This window comes from Drosophila persimilis, unplaced genomic scaffold (assembly GCF_003286085.1).
Source record: "Drosophila persimilis strain 14011-0111.01,24,50 unplaced genomic scaffold, DperRS2 tig00000000-arrow-pilon, whole genome shotgun sequence".
NCBI lineage: Eukaryota > Metazoa > Arthropoda > Insecta > Diptera > Drosophilidae > Drosophila > Drosophila persimilis.
Window position 1 is genome coordinate 9,486,819 of NW_020825288.1, and position 25,382 is coordinate 9,512,200.

General features: G+C 45.3%; 1 protein-coding gene and 1 long non-coding RNA gene across 2 annotated transcripts; one reads left to right on the top strand and one right to left on the bottom strand.

The window, feature by feature from the left end:
- Positions 1 to 6,405: 6,405 nt before the first annotated feature.
- On the bottom strand, positions 6,406 to 8,469 carry LOC6587264. The gene has a single exon (XM_026994958.1). The coding sequence runs from the start codon at positions 8,433 to 8,435 to the stop codon at positions 6,633 to 6,635; it is 1,803 nt and encodes a 600-aa protein (XP_026850759.1). The 5' UTR covers positions 8,436 to 8,469; the 3' UTR covers positions 6,406 to 6,632.
- A 9,659-nt stretch (positions 8,470 to 18,128) lies between these two features.
- On the top strand, positions 18,129 to 25,368 carry LOC113567461. The gene is made up of 3 exons (XR_003409452.1): positions 18,129 to 18,161; positions 19,591 to 19,734; positions 25,338 to 25,368. It is a non-coding gene; the product is annotated as an uncharacterized LOC113567461 (long non-coding RNA).
- The last annotated feature ends 14 nt before the right edge of the window (positions 25,369 to 25,382 follow it).

Below are 25,382 nucleotides of genomic sequence, written 5' to 3' on the forward strand. Positions count from 1 at the left end.
TACCATACCATACCCGTTCTCCAAATTCCCACAATCGCTGTTGGTGTGCAAATATTGGCAATAACAAATAACAAAAACATAAAACATAAAACACCTTTTAAACTCAATTTATACAATTTATAAATTGATCTGTTATGTATTCAGTACTATTAAATTATAGTTTAATGCAACATAAATGAAGCCAGGAATATGTTTGTAAATGAATAAATAAGAACGGCTACATAGTATGAGCCCGTGTACAAATTATCCAATTTAGTCTCTGTTCCTAAAATCTTTAAAGTATCTTCACAGTAAGCTACTCAGTTTGATTAAACCTATAAGTAATAATTTGTGGCTAAGCGGCTTAGATCTCCAGTAAAGTCGGCCACAAATGTCGCTGCCAGCTGACCATAATTTTTCCTTAGCCTTAGTGTACGGGAAAATCCAATAATTGAAGCTGGACGTCAACAATGTTTCACATTTAAACCGCTTAACACAATTCTTCTTGCGGCTACTTTGTTGGCCATCTTAAGCCCAAATTACACACATGAGTCGGAGCCTGGCGAGACTTTGTACTGTGTTTGCTTTGCCGAATTATGGCATACTTTGTGCCGCACATCGCACCAATGGGAAATAATGCTACTGGCAACCTACACATTTGTACATACTCGTACGAATTTTCTTTGAAAAGAGGTACACGCCTGTATGCCTAGCAGTTGGAACCAAGTTTATTTTTGATTTAGGAAAGGAATATAAATGAGAGTCTGTCACCAAAGAAATGATCCAGTTTCGCGGACACAGTAAATTTAATTTAGGAAGTAGTAGAATGTACATACATATATTTAGAGAAATCTCCATTGTTCCAGGCACTTCGAAAAGGTTGGTTGAAAGTCCATTCTGTGTTTCTTATCTACACAAACTTAACACACCTTTGTAGTCCATGAGTAATAGGTATGAAAAGCATATTCTTTAAAATATATATGCACACAGAGCAGTGGCAGTGCAGCAGCTTGCTGCAAGTCTTCCCCATGGAGAGGACTGAAAACTCCTTGGATATAAGAGAAAAATTTCACTTTGTTATGAAAGTTTTTGGCCAGACGTCGCCACAGCGCTGAAGTTGATAATTCAAATAACGTAAATTTCAAGTTCAGGCCACATCATTGTCGTCGTCGTCGGCAATGGGAAAGTTTGCTGTAGCTGGAGTTGTGGCTGTAGCTGTGGCTCTGGCTGTGGCTCTGGATGCCACTTGCAACTTTTCAAATTTAGTTGTTTGTTTTATGAACTTGCAACAGTTTAAGCCAATTTTGGTTGCACAAAAGAAACGAACAGACACAGAAATGCAACATTAAATGATAGCCCGAGTCCCGAGTGCGGAGGAAGAAAAACCACAACCGAAAGAAGACAAAACTCCAAACCGAAATTTTATATGAAGAGCAACGACTGCACTTCTGCAGTTCTTATACTCGTATGGCCATGTCATCCTGGCGTGGCATGTGTGGCGTGTGGCGTGTGGCGTGCGGTGGGGGCGGGGGCGGGTGCGGGGTCGTGGGAAGAACCCAAGTTGTGCTGCGACTCCGAAATATGAGTCAGGGACCCCGGTCCGGTCGGTCCTGTCGGTCCTGTCCTCTGCTTTGCTGTGCTTTTTGTTCAAATTTATTTTGAGTGCCCACCAAGATGGCGACATGTTTGGCCAGAGCCAGCTGTCCCCGCCATATCCGCACTATATCCTTTTGCTGTTCGGACGGAAGCCACGGCCATTTGTGTGCAATTTTTGCTCATTTGTTCGAAGCATTTATAAGCTTCTCGTATCTCCTATCTCGTATACCGAAAGAGGTCAGCGGGGTTAATACGAGTACGTATCTGCGGAGTTCATTGTTCGGCCAGAAGAGCCGGCGGATAGGCCAACATGCGCCGGCTTAAATGCCCAACAAATGGGTACACGACATTAGTAGACAGCAATAAATGTCGATGCTCTGTAGGCCCAAATCTCCCGCGGCACTGGCTAAGCTAAGCCGCTTAGAGCCGGGACCCTCGCACCAAAAAGGAAAAGACAAATACATAAAGTAATAACGCGGGGGCCACAGCAATTGGATGGGCACAAAGGGAAGTCCGGCCATGCACTTGGACTCCGTTTGAGCCATAAAAGTAATGGCCAAAACAAAGCGAGTGCCGGCGGCGTCCTCGGCCTGCGCAAGAGATAAATAAATATAAATAAATAAAAGTAACAAATGCAATAATCATTAAGTACGCCTCATTGGTGGGCCCGGACGCATACTCCGGAATTATCCATTTGCCGGGGGCCGGCAGCCGGCCGCCGCCCAGCTCTGAGACCCCAGCAGCATGGCTCCTGGCTTGTGGGTCTTGACCAGTCACAGGCACAGATACGCAGACACATGGCCAAAGTGAGACACGCATATAAATGAAAATGTTTGCTAAATTATGTGGGCAATATACATACTTTTGTGCGTGTGTCAGTGAGCGCCATAAACGATAAAACATAAGCTTAATATGCAAAGGCCACGCAAAAATGGCAACACCCGAAGAGTCCTCTTAGCATTCATTCGCTTTTTATCAATGCATAAACAAATGGCCCTCAGCTGCGTATAACGGATTATGGGAGCCTGAAACAGTCCGCAAGGAGAGGAAAACATCTAACCAGCGATGCCGGTTTTGTGTACTTGGAAAGTAGTTTGGATAAAAAACCATATTATATTCTAAATGGAACTGGCAATGTTCCAGCAATTAATGGGCCAGCAGCAGACCACATCCGAGGGAATATGTTCATAAATTTATAGGTATTTGGTAAAGTAAAATCGTGCTGAATTTCAGCTAAAAAGCCAAACCCTATGACAGCACTGGCCAAGCAATAAATTCTGCAAAGTATTTTTTGACGTGCAGTTCAATCAACAATACAATATTATGCAGCTTTGTTTTGCTTCCAAGGGTAAGGGTATGTATTATGGTCGAAAATTTGCATAAATCGATTCATGATAATGGATGGAATGAATTTGGGCGAAGGCAGTGCACGTGTGGGCATGGAAAGGAGTTGCAGGGGCACCACACTTCAGTTGGTTTGAGAGTGGCGTTTCGGGTTGGACAATTGTGGACACTGACCAGCTGAAGCCCTAATTCAGCTTGTCAACGATCTGGAGCTCGTTTACTGCCGGAACTCGGGCACTTGGAGGCTAATCTATGGTCCACGATGTGCTTTATGGGCTGCATTGTCCACTTCATCATCATCAGCAGCATTGTAGTCCGTGCGGGGTGCCCTTGCAAATTTCAAAATTTTCTATGGGTTTCCAGCGATCTGGCATGTGGCTGGCACTGGAAAGAGTACGCGAAGCACTCAACCACAGCGCCATAAATTTCCATTAGTGCGGATGTATACGCGTGTATTTGCGTGTGCCAATTTTGAATTATGAACTTTGGATTTTCGAGCCGACTAATTGCTGATTGAGTTGCGCTGCGGCCGAAGCACCCACCAGTGGGTGGGTGGTGGTTTCTGGATCAACTAATCAATGTCTGATTGTTCAGTACGGCCCCACCGAGAGCCAATTGGGTCACGATGTTGGCTACTGTTTCGTGAACACCAACAACTACGATGGGGTGTGTGTGTGTCACTGTCATGTTGTTGCTGTTCTAACTCTAACAAATTATGAGCATAATAAAAAGTGGCAAGAGCCACACAAACAGAAGCAGAGGCAGTACAACTACAACACGCGACACTAACATAAGTGGCAGCCACTTTCGGCGAACAGATGCTCCACTTCCACTGCCACTGCCACCTCCACATTCAGTTTCAGTTCCAGCCCTGGCTTTTGTTCCTGTTCCTCCTCCCTGAGCCTCTCAAGTGCTTCGTTGTCGTTTTTATGTATGTCCATGTGTGTGGGCCTTCGCTTGGAATTAACTTGAGTGGCCAGCGAGAGCCAAGGAGGGCTGGGGGCGTTCATGTGGTCAGTGGCTGGCATTTATGGATCAGCCTGTCAGTGGAAGCACATTTGTCAAGTGTTTTCATTTACTGATGGATCAAGTGCAAGTGCTCTACAGCAGAGAGAAAGAGAGGGCTTTAAGGTTAAAGCTAGATCCCAAAGACACTTTCCTTTCGCATTTGTTTTCGAGTTGTGTTCTGTTGCTGTTGCTGGCAAAGTTTCCTTATGCGACAACTTTAATAGATACTCCTACAGAAGTCGTCACAGGAGATACGCACTAGCCGGGCAAAGGAAGCGGGAGCCCCACTAGAATATGCAAAACAAGCCAAAACGTGGGGCAGGAGGGGGGGGCAGGAGGACGAACTCCACTTGTTGCTCACTTTCTGTAGTGCACGAGCACGAGCACGAGCACAGCGCTGTCTAAAAGTAAAATTATTAAAACTTTTTGAATTAACAAAGCGCCGGGAACGAGCTAAATGACATCGACGATGTCCGTTGTGGGAGATACGCAGAAAAAACTGAATTTAAAGCGAATAAAAGGGGACAAAGTTAATTTATGCACAACGGGAAACAGCGGCGGGGCGGACACAAGCGAGGATGTAGCCTCCCGATCCCAATGCGAGAACAGAGGAGACACACTCGTACACGTAGTGTCCTCTGGCGCTCTCTGAACTCTGAAAGCGGAAAACTGAACGCCATATTAGATTCAAATGCATTTCCCTGCCGGTCGACACCTCCTGTTTCCGGCAATGCCATCGGCATCGCCATCGGCTGCCGCTTTCCAGCATCCGCGTGCAGCCGCGCCAGCATCCTCTCTGGAGCCAGCACTCGGACCCGGAAATGAACAGCAAACTTTTCAATTGAGTTTTCCGCATCTGCCTCTGCAGCAATGGCAAAGCAACGATAAAGTTTTAGCATTATTTTTGTTTATTTTCTTGTTTATCCATAAAACTCAGTCTTACATCTAGTATTTGCTGGGGGGGGGGGGGCGTGGCCCAATCCCTCCCTAATTGAGCTGGGCTTTTGGGGGCAGTTAGCATAAATCGACAGCGAACCAAAACAGCAACAATACGAGCCAAAGTTAATTAATTTTCGAACAAATCCTGTGTTGGAAGGCCGCCGCATCTACAAGACGCTAGGACAAACAATCAAAGCTCATAAATTCCAAACAAATTAAGCAGTCGAAACTCGGAGTTGGATAAATCCGAGTCTCAGCCGGTCCGGCCCGGTCCCCCTTCTCAGTCGTTGGCCAGTAGACGATAATGATAGTAGTTACCAGGCAACCGGAAACAGAAAAACAACAGCAAAACAACAAAAACCCACACACATCAATGGCAATCATGAAAATTGGACAGCCACGTTTAGGCCCAGTAACAAAGAAAATAACGAATAGCAACAGCAAAGAAAAAAGAGTAGGAAAATATATGTTGAGCCTCAAGAAAATGCCGACAAAGCGGACAGAAAATCAACAGAGTCGGGCCGGGCAGACCAGGCAATAAACTGGCTGACAAATGAAAATAAAAGCCAACTGAAAATGAGCTAAAGAGCTACAAGGAACAAGCAACCAGATACAAGATACAAAATACAAGAGCCAGAGTGAACAGCAATGAACAGGCAGTGGCTGAAGTTGTTGGCCCTTCCTTCCGCTGGGCGCCAGAGCCCCGAGCACATCCGCCGCTGGTCATTTCAATCAATTTACTCTCTCTCACAGATACGTATACACAGATACTCGTACACAGATGCACAGACACATGAATACATATGAGCAACGACAGACTGATAGTTCCCCACATTCATGGCGTTATATTCAGGCTGGTTTCCTTCTTGTTTTTTTTTAATAAACGTTCGGGGAAAAGCTCAACTGAAATTCGCTAGCCGGAAATGGCAGCCATGACGGAAACGAAGACACATTGTTGCTGTGGCCCAGAGCGGCGGGTCAAAAGTCTCTCTGTTTGATATGTGTGTGTGTGTGTGTGTGTGTTGGAGAGGGAAGAAATACATACATAAGCCGTTATTTGTCATGAAGCACACACACATATCCACAGCACAAAAAACGGTTTGCAGCTCAGCAAAACACCGGAAGTCGTAAAAAGTATTTCAATTTAGTGCAAAACGTCGTTGCCTCAGCCGCATCCTTCGCTTCTGCTCTTCTCTGCTCCGCTGTGCTGATTGAAGACATGGTCAGCACACTTTTTTTTGGCTTTGTCGTTTCATGTGTGCAATAGGTACGATCCCAAAATATAAATCCGTATTGTATTAAAGCTGTATGAAGCTGAACAAGGTAAAATTCTCCTGGCAACAAGTCAAACCTATATTTATTGGAATTTAAATGCCAATTTCGATTGCAATGCGACAATGACAGCTGATATTATTATCTGGTTGAGATATTTCAATTTAAGCGACAAAAAATTGGGTTGTAATCATTATAAATCTCCAAGAACTAGTTGACTGGAAGTTTTAAAGACACACCTGCTTTATTTTCTCTGACTGCGATATGAACATCTTTAAACCCTGATCTCAAATACCGGCTGTAAAAATGTTGCGAAATTTCTTTCTTTGGATCTATAGATTTCACTGAGCAAAAAGGTGTCTGCCGGTATGCTTTAGGACAGCTATCGGCAAGGCTCTACCTTATGTGCATATCTATAACCCATCTGTTTTTAAGTGTACCGGCCAAGCCATACGGAACGCTCAATTTAATTTAAATCTTAAAACGTCACAAAATCAGCCTGCTCGCAAATACTTAAACTTGTTGATCATGCCTTTGGTGACGATAATTGGGCGTTCATTGTGTTCCGAGTAGCAGAAGGACATTCCGCACTCTGGGCACACTTCCTGATGCGCCTTCTCTGATTGAGGAACGAGGCCAGACGTCGGGACGTCGTCTTGGACCATTTTCTTTGTCCGCCTCCTCCGCCATGGCTTGGTTTGCCTTTCGAGCAGGCGTCTCTGTCGTTCGGCTTCCTTCAGCTGGGCTTCCTGTCGCTGGACTTCAAGGGCGGCTTTCTCGTTGCGGCGTTGCTCGAGCAACAGCTCCATGGGTGACTTCTCCAGCTCAGCAAAATATCGTTCCCAGCCTTCACGCAGCTCTGCCACATTAAGTTCGAGCTGCTCGTGCACGGGCTCGGGTACTGTTGTATCTATTTCGATATTGGAATGATAAGTGAGGCTGGGTGAGTGCTGAGGTCGCTTCTGGCGCTGATGCGACTCTTTCTTAATCCTGTCCTCGCGTAGGTTGTCCTCCTCCAGCAAATCATCATCGACCTCGGAATTAACGGAGACTTTACTGATAAAGGATGTCATGCTGATGGTGATAGCACTTCGGATACAGGCCATTATGTCCAAAGGCTTGTGAAGACTTTCTTTAGACCCTGTCTTTGTCTCTCCTATAAGAGGATCAGTATACCTGAACCTGCTATTGAGATTAAACGGCTTTCTATACCCTGTGCTCGAATATTGTACGGAACCAATAGAGCTAATGTAAGAGTCTATTGCAGACGCTTCTGATACATTCGAGTTGTAGGAACTTGACGCGTTGTATGAGCTTTGGGCACAAGGATCAATATAAAATGCGACACTTGTATTCGTTTTCGCGGGTTCGGGCTCAACTTGAATGGTCCGAATCTTGGGAATCTTCATATTCTTTCTAAAACTTTCCGTGTCAGAAATAGATAACTGAGAGATTTGTTTAGCGGTAATGGCAGATCCTTTTTTGCTAGTGTGTTTCTTAGTCCCTTTTGAGACGGATTTTTTCTTGAAATCTTTCTGAATGCGACCCGGGGTTCGGCTGCTTTCCAGCTTCGCCTTCACCGTGATATCCTGAGGCACTTCACTGTCTGTCTTCACTTCAGCCATCTTGGGTCTGGCTCTGGGCCTGGGACTAGACTTTCGTTTACGACTTCGCCGGTGATTGTAGCTTTTCTCTTTAGTCTGGCTCCGCCTGGGCTCTTCTTTTAGAGTGGTCAGAGATGTCTCAACGGAGCGGATCTTAGGAGTAGCTTCCTTTAAAACACCTATGGACAGTGGCAAAGAAGAGCGCAGACTTGCTCTATCTACTGGTGATGGCACACGATAGTGTCCAAGACTCGCATCAGTTGATGCCCTCGGCTTGTCACTTTGTCTGGGGGCCGGGCTGAGAGCCAGCTCTATGGGCAGCAGGCCAGACATTGCCAAGTCCAAGCGCCTGATGACGTACTTGAAAGACTTCCAGCTTTGAGGCGTCTTGTGGGCCACTTGTTTCAGCATTTTCATCTTTTTTCTCAGTCTCTTAGACATCTGCAGAGACAGCATACCCTGCTCTTGGGCCAGCTTTGTTCTTATTTGCTGCACGATCAGATGGATATGTTTGCGGGTACGTTTCTTGTGTGGTCGCTGACTCTGCCCTGCCACCATTCGCAGATGCTTCAGCTGCAAATGCACCTGCTGATAGGTGTCCTGCAACTCCTTGATCTGGCTGGCCAGCTGCGACATCTGAATCAGAATATGCTTCCTTCTGGTTTGACTGGCGCTCGTACTCTTTGACGGCATTTCGGCAGTCGAGTGTGTTTTTAAAATGCTATTTGTTTGTTTTTGAATTTATTTTCATTTCCAAAAAGTTAAAATTTGATTAGAAATGTTTTTTTCCCTACTTAACGTCTTTGATTGGCATAAAAAGTTTATCTATTAGAGGCCTTTAATCAGCATCAACAAAAGTTATGGGGAAATATTGCAATTATGCAGACATATTTTCAGCCAAATTAAATCTCTGATTCGATGGTTCAACAATGAAGTTTTATATATGTTATATTTAATATCAGTTTACCATCGCCAAAGAACACAAAATGAGCTTTCAATCTGTAGCAAACCAATTTCTTGTTAACTTAATCTGTTGGCCATAGCTTAAAGCGTCTCTGGCTTTGTTTTTCAATATCTTCTTTGTCAATCTCATCTGGATATCCTCCATTTTCGAATTCCATCTTGGCCCCATCCAGTGCCGCTCCAACAGTTTCTCTCCGTTTCGCTGCTGCTTGGGCAATATATTTCCGACACATGCCGCCCCGTCGCGCCTCTCGGCTCCGTGACTTTTCGCGTCTGTATTCGCTGTATTCGCTGTATTCGCTATTTCCCGGCGATTTACACGTTCTCTGCTCTCGGAATAGTGGGCCAATTTCTTTCTTTTCCCTTGGCCAACACGGATATGGCAACATTTTTATTTTGTGCTTTGCTGGGAGGGGGCTGGGGGTAATGCTGGATGCCGGGGATGGGGAAGGGCGACGAGACCCGTGCAACGTGACTATTAGTGTGCCATTTAAGAACGCCTTCAGCTGCTCGGCGGCCGGGTAATGTTTTTTGAGCTGGTCGAAGCTGGCTCGAGCACGTAGTTAGTATTCTGCCGCTGCAGTCCGTAATACAAATTAATGATTTTCACTCTCCAGTCAGAGACACTGCTGACTGCTGACTGCTGGGTTGGGCTGGGGTGGGGGTGGGGGGTCCTGTCAATGCCAAGGCAAACAAACAAGCAAGTTGCCATATTTGTCTTATCATATCACAGCTTAGCAAAAGATGCTGATGCATGTTTGCATTTCTGTGTGCTGTGTGCTACGTCCTGTCCGGTGCTCCCTGCTGTCCTCTCCAGCTACGAGTATGCAAGCAATCCAGAATAAATTGAGTAGCCGGCAAACAATCTGGCAGTATGTACTCTTACATATGCTTGTATATGGTGTGTACATATGAGCATCGGGACATACATGAGCATTGTCAAAATATCAAATATGCTTAGCAGGCTAAGTAATTTTCCATGGTGATTTATCTCTATCTGTGCGCCAGGCTCCGGTTGGGCTTAAACATGATTTTAATTAATGCGTAGGATAAAATCAATTTGCAATATGACCGAGCTACCCAAATTAATGTCTGCGACTACACTGCAAGAAAGCAAGACATGGGTGATTTTTCCTCGTTTAGCTCATGCCACACTCTCTCCTGGCGGGGACCACGCTGCGTATGTGCGATATGGAGCTGGTCGCGTACAATGGGGGGAACGTGCGGCTCGTTTGTCACGTGCGCAGTCAGTAAATTGCAATAAGCGTAGCAGCACGACGGTGTTTGGTAAGAGGTCGAGAAACAAGAGAAAAGTGAGCAGCGTGTGGTTTATTTTTCACGACAAATCAAATAAAAGTGCACATACCGAAAGGAGCCTGCCACGAGAGATGTCTCATTAATTTCAGGACATTCGGCAAACAACACTTGTTGTTGGTCTAGGGTGCGGAATAATTTCTGAAGGATAATCTTAATCTTGGCAATATTTCCTTTCCCGCTACCCACAAACTTCCCGGACATCTCTCGTTTGTCATCTTCTTTGGCTTGGCATTCATTTCGAATGTTTTTCATTTATTTGTGTGTGTCGTTTTGCTCGTATATATTTAAGTGTTCTATGGTCGCTCGAGGAAATAAAATTGAATTAATTTCCCATCAGAGTGATACAATTTAATTATCAGCCTCTACGTGACATTACGAGATACTTTTGTTGGATGTCAGGAATAGTTAGACTTTAGCAGGGGTCTCTGGGAGCTCGGCGGTTCATTTGTACAACTTTTATAATTGTTATTGGCGACCATAAGCCAAACATTTTAAATCATGCCAATGCATTGGCAAACGAAAGTGCACCATTTTGCTTTTTTTTACCTGGGCTATCACTCAGCCATTCGAATGGCTGCAAAAATAACAAAAAATCCAATTATGTCGAAGCACGTATTTTCCATTAAGCAAACAGCAAACAGCAGACATCAGCCAGCAGTCAGATAGCCACAAGCACATTATGGCCACAGGCAGAAGGTAGTTCCGGCTCAAACCGTTCCTGGGAAAACCATTTTCTTTCTTCCTCTACCTCTCCCTCTCTCTCTCGCTCGATCTTTTTTATTTGCAACAATTAAACCCATCAATGGCAGCGCCAGCTGATGCGCTTAAACAGGCCCAAAGACCATTAAGCTCAGTTTGAGTGCGAGTGCGAGTGCGAGTCCGCCGGGGGCTCAGGTTCAGGCTGGGGCATGCCTCAGACTCTGCACACATGGCAGCGCACACTTGACATTTCAATTTCCGCATGCACCCCGAGCGTGCAACAAAGGGGAGCAGCAAAGAGCAGCACAAAAAACTGTAGCCAATTCCATGCGGGCAACGTCGCAAAGTTGCTTTCAATTACCCAGTCAGGACACGCTGGCTGCCTTTTGTTTTTTGCATGCCCGGCACGCCCCCAAAGCGCCCTAGACCTCTCTATCCACTCCGCTCTCCACACTCCACTCTGCAGCGACAGTTGTACAGTTGTACAGTTCTTCAGTCTATTCACATTTTACGCTTTGTTGCTGCCCCGAAACAGTCCTGGCCCGACTGTCTGCTGCTGCTTCTGCTGATGCCGCCTTTCTCCTGCTGCACTTTATTATCCTCACAAAAGTGTAAGATGCAACCCAGAGGGCGTCAGAGGGGCTGCGGACGACTCTGCCACTTCAGGGTTTGAAGTGGACAGGGCAAAACCTGTCAAGTGGCATTAATAACAAAAGCCATCTGAGATAGGGATAAGCAGCCGAGCGCACCTGAAAGTATGCCGCATTTTTTCGCAGGTTTTTTGCTCCGCTCTGCTCCGCTTCCTTTCGAATTCGATTGCCGGGTCTTTGAATTATGCTAATTTGCTTTTATCGCTTCGCCTGCAAAGTCAATTTAATTGTAATTTTCAACGCGCCACGCATTTTAGTTTTATTTCCGTCAACGCTTTTTTCAATTTTCCCTCCGGCCAGCCAGCCAAACTCTCCGGCCCCTCCGACCCCTCCGACCCCTTAACCGTTGCCGCGTCTTGCATTTTCATGAGAAATAATTTAATTTGCCTTTTCCACTTCGACGTCCACTTTTCAAACTTTGCTTTCGCCACTTCCTTTTGCGACTTTAGTTGTCCGCCCCCGCCGTCCAACTGCCTGTCTGTATATCTGTCTGGCACTCCCCGCACACTCCCTTGCCGGACCCGTGTAGCATTTGGAAATTCAACGCTCGTATTTTTTTCTTTCATTATTGAAAAGGCGAGCTCCAAAAGGAAAAGTTGAGACGAGCGCATAAAACTGCCATAGAAAGTAGCTGCCAGGCGGGCCCTTTGCCGTAATGCGATTGGGGGGCGCGAACTGCCACGCTTTGCCGGTTGCCGCTCTCGTTCCGGTCCTGTTCTGTCCGGTCCGGTCCGGACCAGTCCAGTCCAGGCCAGCCATATCCCTCCTCGTCTCTTCTAAATGGAAAAAAGGTTTTGTCACGGCTAAGCACTTTCCACATTCACAAGGGTCGCCGCCAACGCCACCGTCAGCTGCTGTCCCTGTCCCCCCACTGTCCGGAGCCACAGACCACAAACCGCGGACGCGGAGCTTCCGTTTCGTTCTTTTTCTTTTTTCATTTGATTTCAATGGTTTATACACAATTTTCATGGCTGTGAGCGACTCTGGAGGTTGGGCTGTAAAGTTTTATCATTATAATTGCAAGGAACGGGGCACTCTTGGGCCACTGGACAACATCTGGCCTGAGGCCAATGATCGAACCATCTACAAAATTATGAAGATACCTCTCGACTTTAGGGTGGGCTATGACTATGCCAAAATGAAAATAAGTTAGACTGGAAGAAGAGGATATTATTTTATCACTTTTATTAGTTTAAATTCACTTGTATAATCATTTCTGTATTAGTTACTTTAGTTAATACTTACCCCACTCTGCTCAAGAATGTAACTCTTAAATCGTTACAACCTTGCGACTCGTTGTTTTGAGTAAGCCCCCGCTCAGATGAAATTTGTCCCTGATGACACTTGATCCATGTGGAGTCCTTATCAGCGGAACCTCCAGTTGCTGGGAACGACAACTACAACGACAACGACAACGACAACGACAACGACAACGAAAATGGCTGTCTGCTTGCTTTGGCCCAATCCCAGTATTCTGGAGCATCCTTATCTGGCGTATAACTCGACAAAATGAAAGGGTCGCAATGACAACTCAATGAAAAAGTTAGGCATGCAAACTAAGGACGCAGGCAGTGGAAGCAGCAGGAACATGACGTTTGATATCATTAAAGGCCACTTATGTGTCAAATGCAACACAGCCGCAGCCGCAGCCGCAGCAGCAGTAGCAGTAGCAGAAGCACCCGCAATGACAGTGCCAGTGGCAGAAATAGAAGGAGCCGGGGCAGGACGACCAAGAAGTCGACGGCACACTTAAATGTCATTGAAATTGAAGCTCACTTGACAAGTAATGCTGGCGTAACAGACCCGCGCCCGCACTCTCATTCTCTTCCCACTCTCTCTCTCCCTCTCTCTCTCTCCCAACCCAACACCCATACGAGCAGGGGGAGGCGGGTCTGAGGATGAACTTAAGTCAACTACACAAAAGCCCTGCCAGTAGACGCTGACAGCTCGCTTCGAGTCTGCCCCGCCTACGTATGTGTATATCAGAGTTCTGGCTGTATGAGTAAGTATGTGCGGTGAAATTTTCTATCTTTTTATGCGAGGTACTCTCGTACAGCAGAAGGGTATATTGTACTCGATCAAATGCGAACTTATTTTTGATCAGCCTAAATATAAGAAACTTTAGTAATTTCCAATTATGATGATACCTGTTTCAAATAACAAATATTTTCTATGTTATAGTCCTTGCATCCATTTTACTTTGGAGGTTTTTGTGAAATTTCTCTTCTGACGAGCAGTGGGTATCTTTCAGTTGGAATGTCAGCTATAGGGTTTTTGCTCGTTTTCTCGTAAGCCTGGGAGATTGACATTATCTACGGACACTGAGTGATTTGCTCAGGAAGACGAGGAGAGACGATGAGGAGAAAGTTGACTGTCGCATAATTTTCATAATTGCATTGCCACGCATCAACGGAAATTGCATGCCGCCAACAAGTCGATGTTAATAATTGCCAGGCCAGACCAGACCAGACGTACTACCGCTTTGCATGGAGCCGGGCGGACGTGGCGTATGCGTAACCACCGGCGCTGCATTCATGCTGTAGTCAAGCAATTTAAATGCCACAAAAATGCATTAAAATCCGAGGGCATGCATAAATTATTGCACTTTCATTAACAAACATTTTCGGACGCACTCTATCCACCAGCCTTGACTCAATGGCCATTTAATTAATTCCCTGTCAGGCTAGAGCTCATATTAAACGTTGGCTTAAATGATTTATGGCTTAAACAATTTGCCACTTATCAATGCGCACAGGTAAATGAAATGACCAGCCGCAGACCTCGCACTCGCATTTCCAGTGCTTCAATAAAACCCAATGAAGCGTGGCAAATGAACCTCGATTGCCGATTGCCTAAGATGGGGGAACGGAACGGGAACCATACCACAAGCACCCACAAGCCGCAATGGAGTTGTTCTCCTGGTTTTGCCGATATGCCGCACAATTATCCACCTCAGCGAACTCACAAAATCTGCCAAAAACTATTAATATTACGAGGAGGAGGTGCAAGTTCAAAACTTTTCGACCTCAATAAAAGTTTACTTTTCATAGTTGTTGACCCAAGCAAGATATGATCTGTCCATGAAATTGATGATGCATTTTATCGAATATTTACGAGTTTAGAGTCAGTAATCGATTAACCAACAATTAACACATTTGGCTAATGGGCGTAGGGATAGCAACAAGTGTTGCCCCTGGCTCGGATTTTCAGCGAACTTTGTCTTATGATTCACTCACTGGCTGCCATGGCTGCTGACTGTATGACTATGGCAGGGCGGCTGTGGTTGTTGGTGCTCTTGTAATATAATAAAACGCTTATTAAATTTTGCCGCTGCTATAACAAGCTGAGCAAGTCCCAGCCACAAAATTGCTGTCCTGGGTTTGCCACAGCACCACGCTTCCGATTCGTTCTTCATCTGGCTGTTGGCTGGTGGCTCCTGGCTCCTGCTGGCTGTTGGCTGCTGGCACCGTTGCTCTATTTCTTGCTTTCATGATAATGATGCGGTCTTGTTATGGCTTTTTGTTGGCACCGACACCGGCACCAGGCCAGAGACCACGACTGGCATCATCATCGGCACCATCACCGTCGCCCTCTTTGGGGCCAGACTGTTGCGGTCTGCACCACTCAACAAGCATTGCAGACCTACCCAACCTCGGCGAAAACTTTTCGTGTACTGCCAAACACTTTTTCCTCCTCCTTCAACTCCTTCTCTGCTGCTGCCGCTTCTCTCGTAGTTATTGTTGTTGCAGTTGTTGCGGCAAGAGAAAGTTCAGGGTATCCATGGCTTTGGGCTCCAGAGGGCTCCAGAGGGGGAGGATAAGCACCCAAGGGGGGAAGAGCTTGTATTAGCATTGTGTCAGCCATGGCAACTTAAATAATTTGCTTATTTTTGGGGCTTTTTATTGTTGTGGCGTAATTATATTTTAATGACACTTTAAGCACAAATTATGACGTCTCTGGGTGTGTGTGTCCTGGTCCTGGCCCTGGCCTGGGAGGGGGCTGGAAATTGAAAATGGAAGGTGCGAAAGCTTGATGAACTTGAAATGAGTTTGGAAAAGTTTCGGGACTGTAGGTTATGGCAACTATTTGAGGGTTATAAAGTTAATTATTATTATACTTGGCAACTTTTGTCCTAGAAGTCCTAGAAGGTATATAAAATAGTGAAAGAGGCACCAAAAATTAATGAATATTCCCAGAGTACATTGGACGGGTTTCTTATAACTGTTTTACTTTGATACATGTGCAACCAAGTAAGTAGAACCTTTGCAGATGCCATGTTTTAGAGACCACGGATGGCTAGAGCTGGAACATAAATAGTCCATTCCTGGTCATAAAATTCAGACATGCCAACTCGGGTTATACTTATCTAAACCAAAGGAGAACTGGCACGAAGAGGCACTGCCTGCCGGATAGCCATTAAAGCCGTAAATCTAAAATTAAATGCCGAGATAAGCGGACTACGTAAATTATGCCATTTGCTTGGGCCCAAGTTCACACCAAACAATTTCCGACACGAAAAGGCGCAAAAAGCCACACACCATCATGCCACACACATGCGGAAGGCCGAGCAAAAAGCAACAGGACCCAGCAGCAAAACATCTTCAATAGCTTCAAGCTTGCAGGCCCGGGCTCTTGCTTGTCGGCCCTTGGTCCTGCCTTCTCGCCAAATTATAACAATTTTGTAATTTATTTAAGAGCTGCACATAAATGGCCAAAGTCATTTGTTTAAGCGTAGCCCCCAGTCCTCCATTCTCATGTGGCTGTCCTGGCTCTTGTTTGTATGTGTGCTAATAATTCACTTAAGCTGCGCTGCATAAAATGCTTTTAAATTTAATTACAAAGCATTTTCGCCAGTGAATCGCACAGTGCGTATACTCAATATCCACGCTGCTTAGCAAAAGACCAGAAGCGGCAGCGGGAAAGGAAAGAGCAGCGAGCAGAATGAAGAAGGCAGAGAGCAAAGCATACCTGTATGGAAATATTAATGACAAAGCAAATATGTTTGGCTGGCAATCGAGTTATGCAATTTCATTTGACGCCCGGCGATGATTTATCGGCCCAAGTGGGTGCCGTGCCTCTCCCGCCTGCGGCAAGTGCTGGAAATTGAGTGGATTCATCATTTTGCCGGAGCACAGAAACATCATAATAGCTTTCACCTTTCCCCCTCGTTACGACCGCACGATATGGGAATAACCTTTCGTATTTGCCATGATATATGAAAATGATAATGCGCTTTGACAGCTGTAGCTCTCAACCACACAGCCACACAGCCACACTTCCCAGCGCACGAGCATGTGTACGATAACGAGTATGTGTGTCTATTCAAGTGGCATTCAATGCGTGCAACATGCTCGCCCGCTCGCTGTCTTTCGATTTGCCCTAGGTCAAGTATTTTTTTGAAAAACTTTTCAATTCTGCCAGTGCTCTGCCGCAGTCGACGCTGGAAGAGCGCGCCTGCGCTCTGCGTTTGTTGACAGCAGAGAGAGACAGCAGCAGCGGAAGCAACACGTGCTCGACCAATTTATTGAAGAGTGGGGGTGAACATGAAGGGTAAACAAATAAATAAGCAACAACAAAATGTGCGAGCGAAAAGCTGAATGACAGTTTACGCTAAAAGTCGCGTAGTAAGGCGGTGCTGGCGTTGATGAAAAACGGCGTGCCATGGTCGGGAGGGAGAGAGGGAAACAGACTCGTGGTTGGCTGTCGTGCTTTATGTAGCATAACTTTTGGCGCCAAAGTGGCATTCGTGCATCGGACAGTCCGTGTGATTTATGATGTCAGATGCCACCGCCGAGGTGATGAAGTGTCCATGGACCACAGAGCCGCAGGATTGTGAAATGGCAAAACGAGTTGTACTCTGAATGGAAATGGCAAAAAATAGTAAATATAAATAAGGATAGAAAACTAGTCAAAGGTATTGAACTTTGTGGTTATTGACAGATGAGATTTCGAATATTTTATGAAATAACAATGAATAGAAGGATGGCTTAGCATTGAATAGATATTAAAATAAATATGGGTTGTCAAATAAATGAATTTTCAATTTTATTTAAGTTTGAAGAGTACAGCCTGTATAAACCAGTATAATTTTATATTGAAAAACTCATGGAAAGTCGAATTGATTAAGCGTTGTTTAAGAATTCGTTCACTGAAAATAGTGGGAAAACTGTAGTTAGTTTTTTGTAAAAATTGTAACCTCGGCATTACAAGGCATTCGTCCAAATAAAATAATTTGTTCGACAATTATCAGGTTTTCTGTTTTTTAAAATTTTTCTAAAATTTATTATATTGAAATATGCACGACAATATCAACAACAAGTGTACTCTGCCTCTGTTCCGCTCTTCTCACTGTCTTTCTCGCTTTGTCTGAGACTTTGTTTTACTCATTCTCTCACTCTATGCCATAGAATACTCTCCTCTCTCTTTGTTGGTGCATGCCAGACAGATAGCAAAGAGAGCGCCAAGCGAGAGAAGAGAAACACCAAAGCCTGCGTCGGCGCTGCGTTGACAGCGGAGCTGGCAGAGCAGTCGGCGCCGTTCGATTGGGGGCCACGTGTGGCAACAGTTACAGTTACAGCCTGGACTGGGGCTTGGGGGCGGGTGTGAAGCGATTACGCTGACAGAGATAAGCCCCACCGACAGACGCTGCTGTCGAGGATGATACGGGCAGAGGCTGCTGGCAGTAACGCAGGCAGCAGGCAGCGAAGGACGATTGCAGGATTCAGTCATTGCCGGCGTTTCGAACTGTTTGGACGTGTCCATCGGACGAAATCGGAAATTGTTGCGAGTGGTAATGGCAGAATCACAGTGTTTTAGTATTAGTTAAGCATATCCTTCCACACACACACACACACACACATGTGATAGTTGAAATGTATCGGTGTATGGGTGAGTGTGTGTGCTAGGCACTATTTGGGGATTTAATGGAAAAAGCATTAATGGATGCTGCCGTTACCGCTGCCGCCTCGGGGCGACTACAGCTAGAGCGCCATCGGTGATAGTGGCCAGTGTGTGTATGTATGTATGCGTGTGTGGTGTGTGCGTGTGTCTGGGCATAAAGGGATAAATATGTATCAATGTACACGTGTGTGCCTGTGTGGGTCTGCTGGGCTGTATGATTTTGTTGCTGCCTAAAACTATGCAGCACAATTTTGTTTGCTGACATTTTTGTTTGCGCTCTCGCTTGCTCATGTGTGTGTCTGGGCCTCTGTGAGACCTCTCGGTTTGTGTGTGTGTGTATGGTGTTTGGTTTTATCGTGGATTTTACTGACTTTACGGGTTATTTGTCCGCACGAATGTGTTCATAAAAAATGTAACAAAAGTGGATTTTCGCTGGCCCGAAACGCTTTGTGTGTGCCTCGGACGCCCCCCTAACGTGAACGGAAGCGGAAACGGAAGCTGGCTGGTGCATACACAACACACATACACACACACGCAGACACAGCGAGGGGCAGCCCTGGCAAGTGGATAAAGTAAATTGAATAAAAGGTGAAATAATTTGAGCGCTAAGCAGGCCGGCCGGGGTCTGCAAAGTGAAGGCTAATGGAAAAGTGTGAAAAAGGTTGCAAAGTGAACCCGAAAAAAAAACTGAGAAACTCCTTCGAAATTCCAATTTTCAAGTCAGTCGTGGGAAAAATGCAAATGTAGCAGCAACCGACAGCCAACGAAGAGCTACAATGGTGACTTTTTGTGAAACTTTATGGAGCGCAGAGCGCTGCCAGGCGGCAAATTGAATCGAATGGCCACGGCGCTGTCAACGCTGACGTGCCGTGAAGCATGTGCCATGCGATTATCAAAGTGTGATAAAATTGCGGCAACAATAGCCAGAAAGAAAAAAAAAAAAAAAAAGCGAAAAAAAGGAACCAGGAAAAAACGTATCGGAAGGAGGAGAGAGGAAACCGGAGGATAAAAGGAAGAAGGATGAAAAATCGTAGCCTAGTCACAGTCCATAAAAATTTACCGTCTATGCACTGCGTATAATTTATGGTCGCGAGGCTCCTTTCTGCTCTGTATCCGCTTCCTTCTTTTCCACCCACTCCTTATATGTTTTTTCTGGCCACCTTTTGGCAATTGTTGAATGCAGCCGCATTTTTTTTCGTCTAGCATATGTAAGCTGCCAGCCATATGTGTTAGTTCATGTGTGTGTGTGAGTGTGTGTGTGTGCATGAGGCATTCCCTGGCTGAGTGCCAAAAATAATAAAATCACAATTTGATGCCAGACAACTCAATGTAAGTGCTGGCTGGCCGAAGATCTTGCATGCATGCAGCTTTCCTCCAAAAGACTAAGGACTCCCATTCATTTGGAGCAGGAGCTGGGACTCGAAAAGCAAATCCAGCAGCAGTCTGCGGCCCAAGATAACGAGGTAATTTCACTGAATGATTCGCAGTTTTTATTTTCCGCTCGGCTCGGAATTTCTGTGCTGCTTAGTTTAAGCAAATTGAGTTGCAGTGGCTTTTGCAGCGCCAATAAAAATTGCACAACTTCGATGGCTTTTTGGTATCCTTTTTCGCTCCTCCTCGTCCTCTCTCTCTCTCTCTGTTTCTCTCTGTATCGTTGGCGTATTTTGGGGTCTTGCTTCTGGGATCCACAAGCTATTGAATTATGCATTGCCCCTAGATAAGCTCGAATGTTGCATAAGGTTGGCATTGCCACTCGAACGGGCTGGAATTGGCTGCCGGTTAGGGGGATGGGTCCCAGGCGGGTAGGGTCCTCTATTAAATTTTAATCTGTGAAAATATTTGTATGCACCGAATGAGAGTGAAAAGCCAATCGGAAAGAGAGCTCTGGCTGTGATAGGGCCCTTACAAAGCAAAAGGGAATTCGGGTTGGAAAAACGTGTACATTTCTATTGGAATGTTTTACGAGCAGTGCTTTTTCTTTGTTGCTTTTACGAGTATCTTTTATAAATGTTGCGCATTGCTTCGCCCTGGAATTTATTGGATTTTCGAAACATTCGTCAAAGTTTTCAGAGTTTTTGTAGCCTTCCCATTCAATACAATCAACGCTCTATAAGATATAACCGTTTTTCCAAGTACTGCTGTAATTTGTGATCTCATTATATCGTCACGTCCTTCCATCGCACCAATTTCGCCGCAAATTACTTCCTCATTTATCACCTTTACTCGCCATCAACGGCAACATTCAGCCGTTTAAAGAGTTCTGCGAGGTTCGCTGTCAGCTCTTGTACCAATTAAATTTATTTGTTAGACAGCGCCATGGCCAAAGCCCTCGCAATCCACTCAAGTCAACTTTATTCATAATAACAACAAGAACCTCTCGCTGCACGAGAAATACACACAGCAGCGGTGACAGTGGCATCAGAGGCAGCAATGGCACAAAGGCACTCCAAAACGCCAGAGGGACAAGAACAAGAACAAGAACAAGAACAATGATAAAGCGGCAGCCCCCAGCTCGGGGGTCTGTCAATGTGACAATGCAGCATCGCTGAACCGTTAGCTGCCCCAGCTGCTGCCTATCCCATACCATTCTACCTTTCTATATGTACGGGTACATACAATATATACTAGTATCTGCCACCTCTTGATCCCCGTTGGGAGCGGGAGCATTGCAACGACAAACAATAGAAAGTTGCCATGGGAGAACAAAAAATATGCGCGCCCATTACATTTTGTTGCTTTGGCTCATTTTTCTTGTTGCTGTGCGGCCCCGGCAGACAATTGTTGTGCCAGAATTGATGTAATATAAAAGGTGGCCAAACATTTGTTGGGACACGCGAAATGAGGAGGAGCACTCTGCATAGGGGAAGGCGGCTGGCAGGGAAAAATGTTATTAGGTGGCTCGTCGCCTTTGGATTTCCGCCCAGTCCTAGTCCCAGTCTCCAGTTCGAGTTCCACTTCTGTCCGGTGCTGGGGAGCTGGGTACATTGTTCCAGTGGCCGCTTTTGTGCGGGGCCATAGCCATAGCCGTAGCCATAGCCATAGCCATAGCCGTAGCCATAGCCATTTACGAGTGTGGAGTCCGCGACGGATGCTCTTTGACTTGCGGCCTAAGCCATTGTTGGCCGTAACCAAAGAGTTGCACTTCAGTCTGGGCGAGTGCAAATGGATCCATTGTTTAGGGGGATTGGGAAGGAGAGAACTTGAAGTGGGTGCTGGCGACAGGAAATTGCTTGGGTTGGGGCGCTGTTGTGTTGCTTAAAGTCGCCTTTAAACTCCCGTTGGGCAGGAAGTCGGGCATATAAATTGCCAGGCTGTCAACCGACGCTAAACGCAAACACATCCGCCCCAAAGTACGAGTACGAGTACGAGTACGAGTATGCATAACACAGTTCACATCGCATGCACTGCGCCTGCAAGCGAGGGCCGAGAATAAAAAGAAAGCAAACATCGCAGGTGACGAGCATTAAAACGATTCAACAGCTCCGACTCAAAGCAAGAAAAATTATATTGCTTAACGCCTGCCACCCTCTCCAGCCGCGCCTCTCACCGGATAAGGGCGTGGCAGTTGCGGATGCAGCAACGTTTAACCTCAGCCAGGCACCTAGTGAGGGGGTGGCTAGTGGGTGGCATGGCATTTGCGCTCGACTGCCTCTGAAACACATGAAGGCATGACCAAGGGTGCCAGTCTTTGAATTGTTGCTCTTGCTGTTGCTGTTGCCACACTGCTATTGCTTTTGCTTACGCTGCATCGTGCTGTTGCTGTTTGTTGTGGCGTTTCCCACTTAAAGCCTTTCACACCGCACAAAACATACACGGGGCAAAAAAAAAAACACCTCCATCCGTCCACTCGTGTGCTCAAGGTGCATGCCGCGCTGAGGACTCCTGGAGTATCCAGGCCCATTGGCCAGCAGTAGCAGGAGCCTTTGCAAGTAGCCTCTTTTGGGGATTTCATTGTGCAAGATTGATTACCCTGTTAGCAACTATTGCCAATTGTTGGAGCTAAGCTTCAGGATGCTAATGCTTTCTTGGGGAGCTCTCTCATTGGCTTATTATCATCTAGCTGGTGCTGGAGGATGAGTAGCGCAATTTCAGTAGCATACATCTTACATTTTAACACATTCTCAAAAAATCTACCTTTCTCTGGAAACTCCTAGGTATGTTATGTAACAAAAGTTCACAGTGTCTGCTTCAAGTTGAGGAAACCTTTTGGTGTCCCCAGTCCCAAGTGACCGTCAAAGACTTCGAAAGTCACTTCAGATTTGTAGAAAAGTTTTTAAGGCTCTGCTATCCGCTGCTGTCCGTCTATTGAAATGTCAGGAATAAGATAAAAATATCAGTCTGAGTAAAATTAGTGTTAATAAGGTTTCCGCCTCATTTTCACATTGATTTATAGTCGAAAGTCACTCAAGATGTTTCTAAAGTTTTTCTTGTCTGTCGGATTAAAAAGCGAAGAATATACTTACAGAACAAATGCAATTCTTATTACTCATGCACGATGGTAGGGTTATAGAATTCCTTAAACCAATGCGTGTATGTATAATACATCTAACGAGACAAATATTGAGTATTCCGCTCATCCGAAAGTGCTGATTTGTGCTATAGACAAGGAATGTCCGCATTGTCATCGCTCAAATTCAAACATGAAAAAAGTGCGACTACCAGAAATGAAGACGGACTTGCTCATCGGCACGGATCCAGTTTCAAGCCTGTTCCTGAGGTCCACGAGCACATTCACATTATGCTTTTAAATTACCTCGTTCCAACAACATGCCGGGTCAGCTAGTACATATATCGAATAAGAACGGTTTTACGTTTAAGATATCTTAACATATGTATAAATCTATTTGTCTGATAAACTGATTTATAATACCAAGCTCATAAATCGAAATTGGAAATCCGAAACTGTTTTAAAATCCTATGAAAGTACTGGGATTTATTTGAATTTAAAGGTAAAGTTAATTTAGACGAGCAAAGGCGAGCATTACCAATAGTCAACTTTTTGGTAAAACTACGATCCATTTGCGCTATTTAATTATCCCAGTTGAAGAACCTCTATTGAATAATTCATACTCAATTAGCGAAACGTTGGGAAAAAAACTTTTGCCACGCTGGGGACAACGCCAACAGGAGCGTGTGTTTTCGCAGCCACTGGATTATCAAAACAAATAAACAGCCATAATGTTCATAGTCACACATCGCAGAAAAATAAGTAAACTAAATAAAACCAGAGCTCAACACGCACACCCGCTCTCAGACACATGTGCCTGAGCCGGGAGTTACCATAATCTAGAGTGACAGAACTAAAGCGGCGGCCACATACTCGTATTTAGTGTCAAATTTGCTGACAGTTAGCAGTTATGACACCAGGCACACATACGGGGACAAGCCAAAGTAATCGCTTTGTGCGACGGAGCTGGAGCGGAGGCTGTGGCAGTATCCTGACAACTGGAGATGCCCCGGCCTCAGGTCTCTCCAACTCCCGCCTGAAGCAGGAGCGCTTGGAGACAGACTCTGGCAGTTGGACGGGCCAGAGAGCGACACACAAAAGCGGGAAAATAAAAACTCATTAAAAATGAAAGGCAAACACAGCCACACCCCCACCCACACTGAGAGAAAGAGCCCACACACTCAGGTTTCCGTTTCCTTTTTTTCTCTCTCTTGTTTGTAATGACTGTGACGCCGTGCAAGTGTTAGGCAAAGAAACGAATTGCTCGTGGCAAATCGCTCGACAAAAGACGCTGCAAAAATAAACAAATCATTTAAAATTCTCAATTAAATGCAAACAGAGATGCCTCACACACGCCCACACATGGGTCGAGACCATGGGTCTAAGCCGCCCCGCCACTCAATGAAAAGGTGTCAAGTTGCAAACATAAAAAGGAACTCTTCAGTGTGACCCTCACCGCCCAAATAGACCTTCCCCTTCTCCCGCCCAGACTCTCCAGCTCCTGTCGATTCTTGGAATGGGTGTCATGATGATGTTTATTTAGTCGCTAAGCTAAGTGCCCGCCCGACTAAGGATGGAAAAGGATTCGGCTCGAACTTTCTACTGGGCTGTTGAACTCCTGCTTCTCGACCTCAAAACATGTTTATGTCTTCTTCATTGTAGTCGGGCGCTCATGTATTCCATGGGGTTGGAGCGAAGCGGAGAGAACTTGGCCTGTGCCATTCCAAATAAAATTTAATGATGGCAAAAGTCATTCATTTCGTATGCTCGCTCATAAATACTCGTTAAATGTATTTACCAAGAGCTCTACAGCAAAGCAAACGGAGGATTGCTCTCTGTGCGAGTGTGTGTCGTCCATGTATTTACGGGTACAAGTTGTGGATGTGGCAGAGGCAGTGGCAGTGGCAGTACCAGTACCAGTACCAGAAGCCTCCCAATGCGGCGGACTGATGTTGATTTCTCGCCTATGTCGTCGTGTGTTGTCGAGTCTGGCATACGTATTTATTCAGCACTTTGTGTTCTGTATCCCGAATCGTATTGTTGTAATTGTCGCTCGGATTGTTTGCGCAACTCAGACTGCAAATCGTTGCCCAGCCAGTGTCCTTTATCACGAAAATGATTTGAACTTGACACGAAAATACACAGAAGAGGTTGGGGGAAACGCTTTCATCGGGTATGCATATTGAAATTTAAGAGTACAGGGTACAAGGGGAACATATTTGATATATAACATGCATAGCTTTCACACTGTATTCTGAAGATATTCAGTCTTAAACACGGCTCTAAAATGTTCTCTGAACTGTTTCACTTATCACCCTCGAGCATCTAATGTTCAGACAATAAGAAAAGTTTGAATAATAATCCGAACTGCCCCAAAACTATTCTCATCATTAAATATATAACGACACATTTTAGCTTATATTTGGCTCTGCCAATCTTTATTTACAAAAACATTTCGGACTGGCCGGAAGCATGCAATAATTGCTAAACCCCTCCTCTTTTTTGTTGCTCTCGAGACTCTGAGTTTTACAAATTGGCCAGCCAAACAAAAGAAAGCCAAACATTTTCATAATGCATATGTAAATTAAAACGTTGGCTTTCGTTTTCTATATATTTCAGGTGGCTGGATACAAAGGAAACAAAACTGCACAAATTTCCAAACAA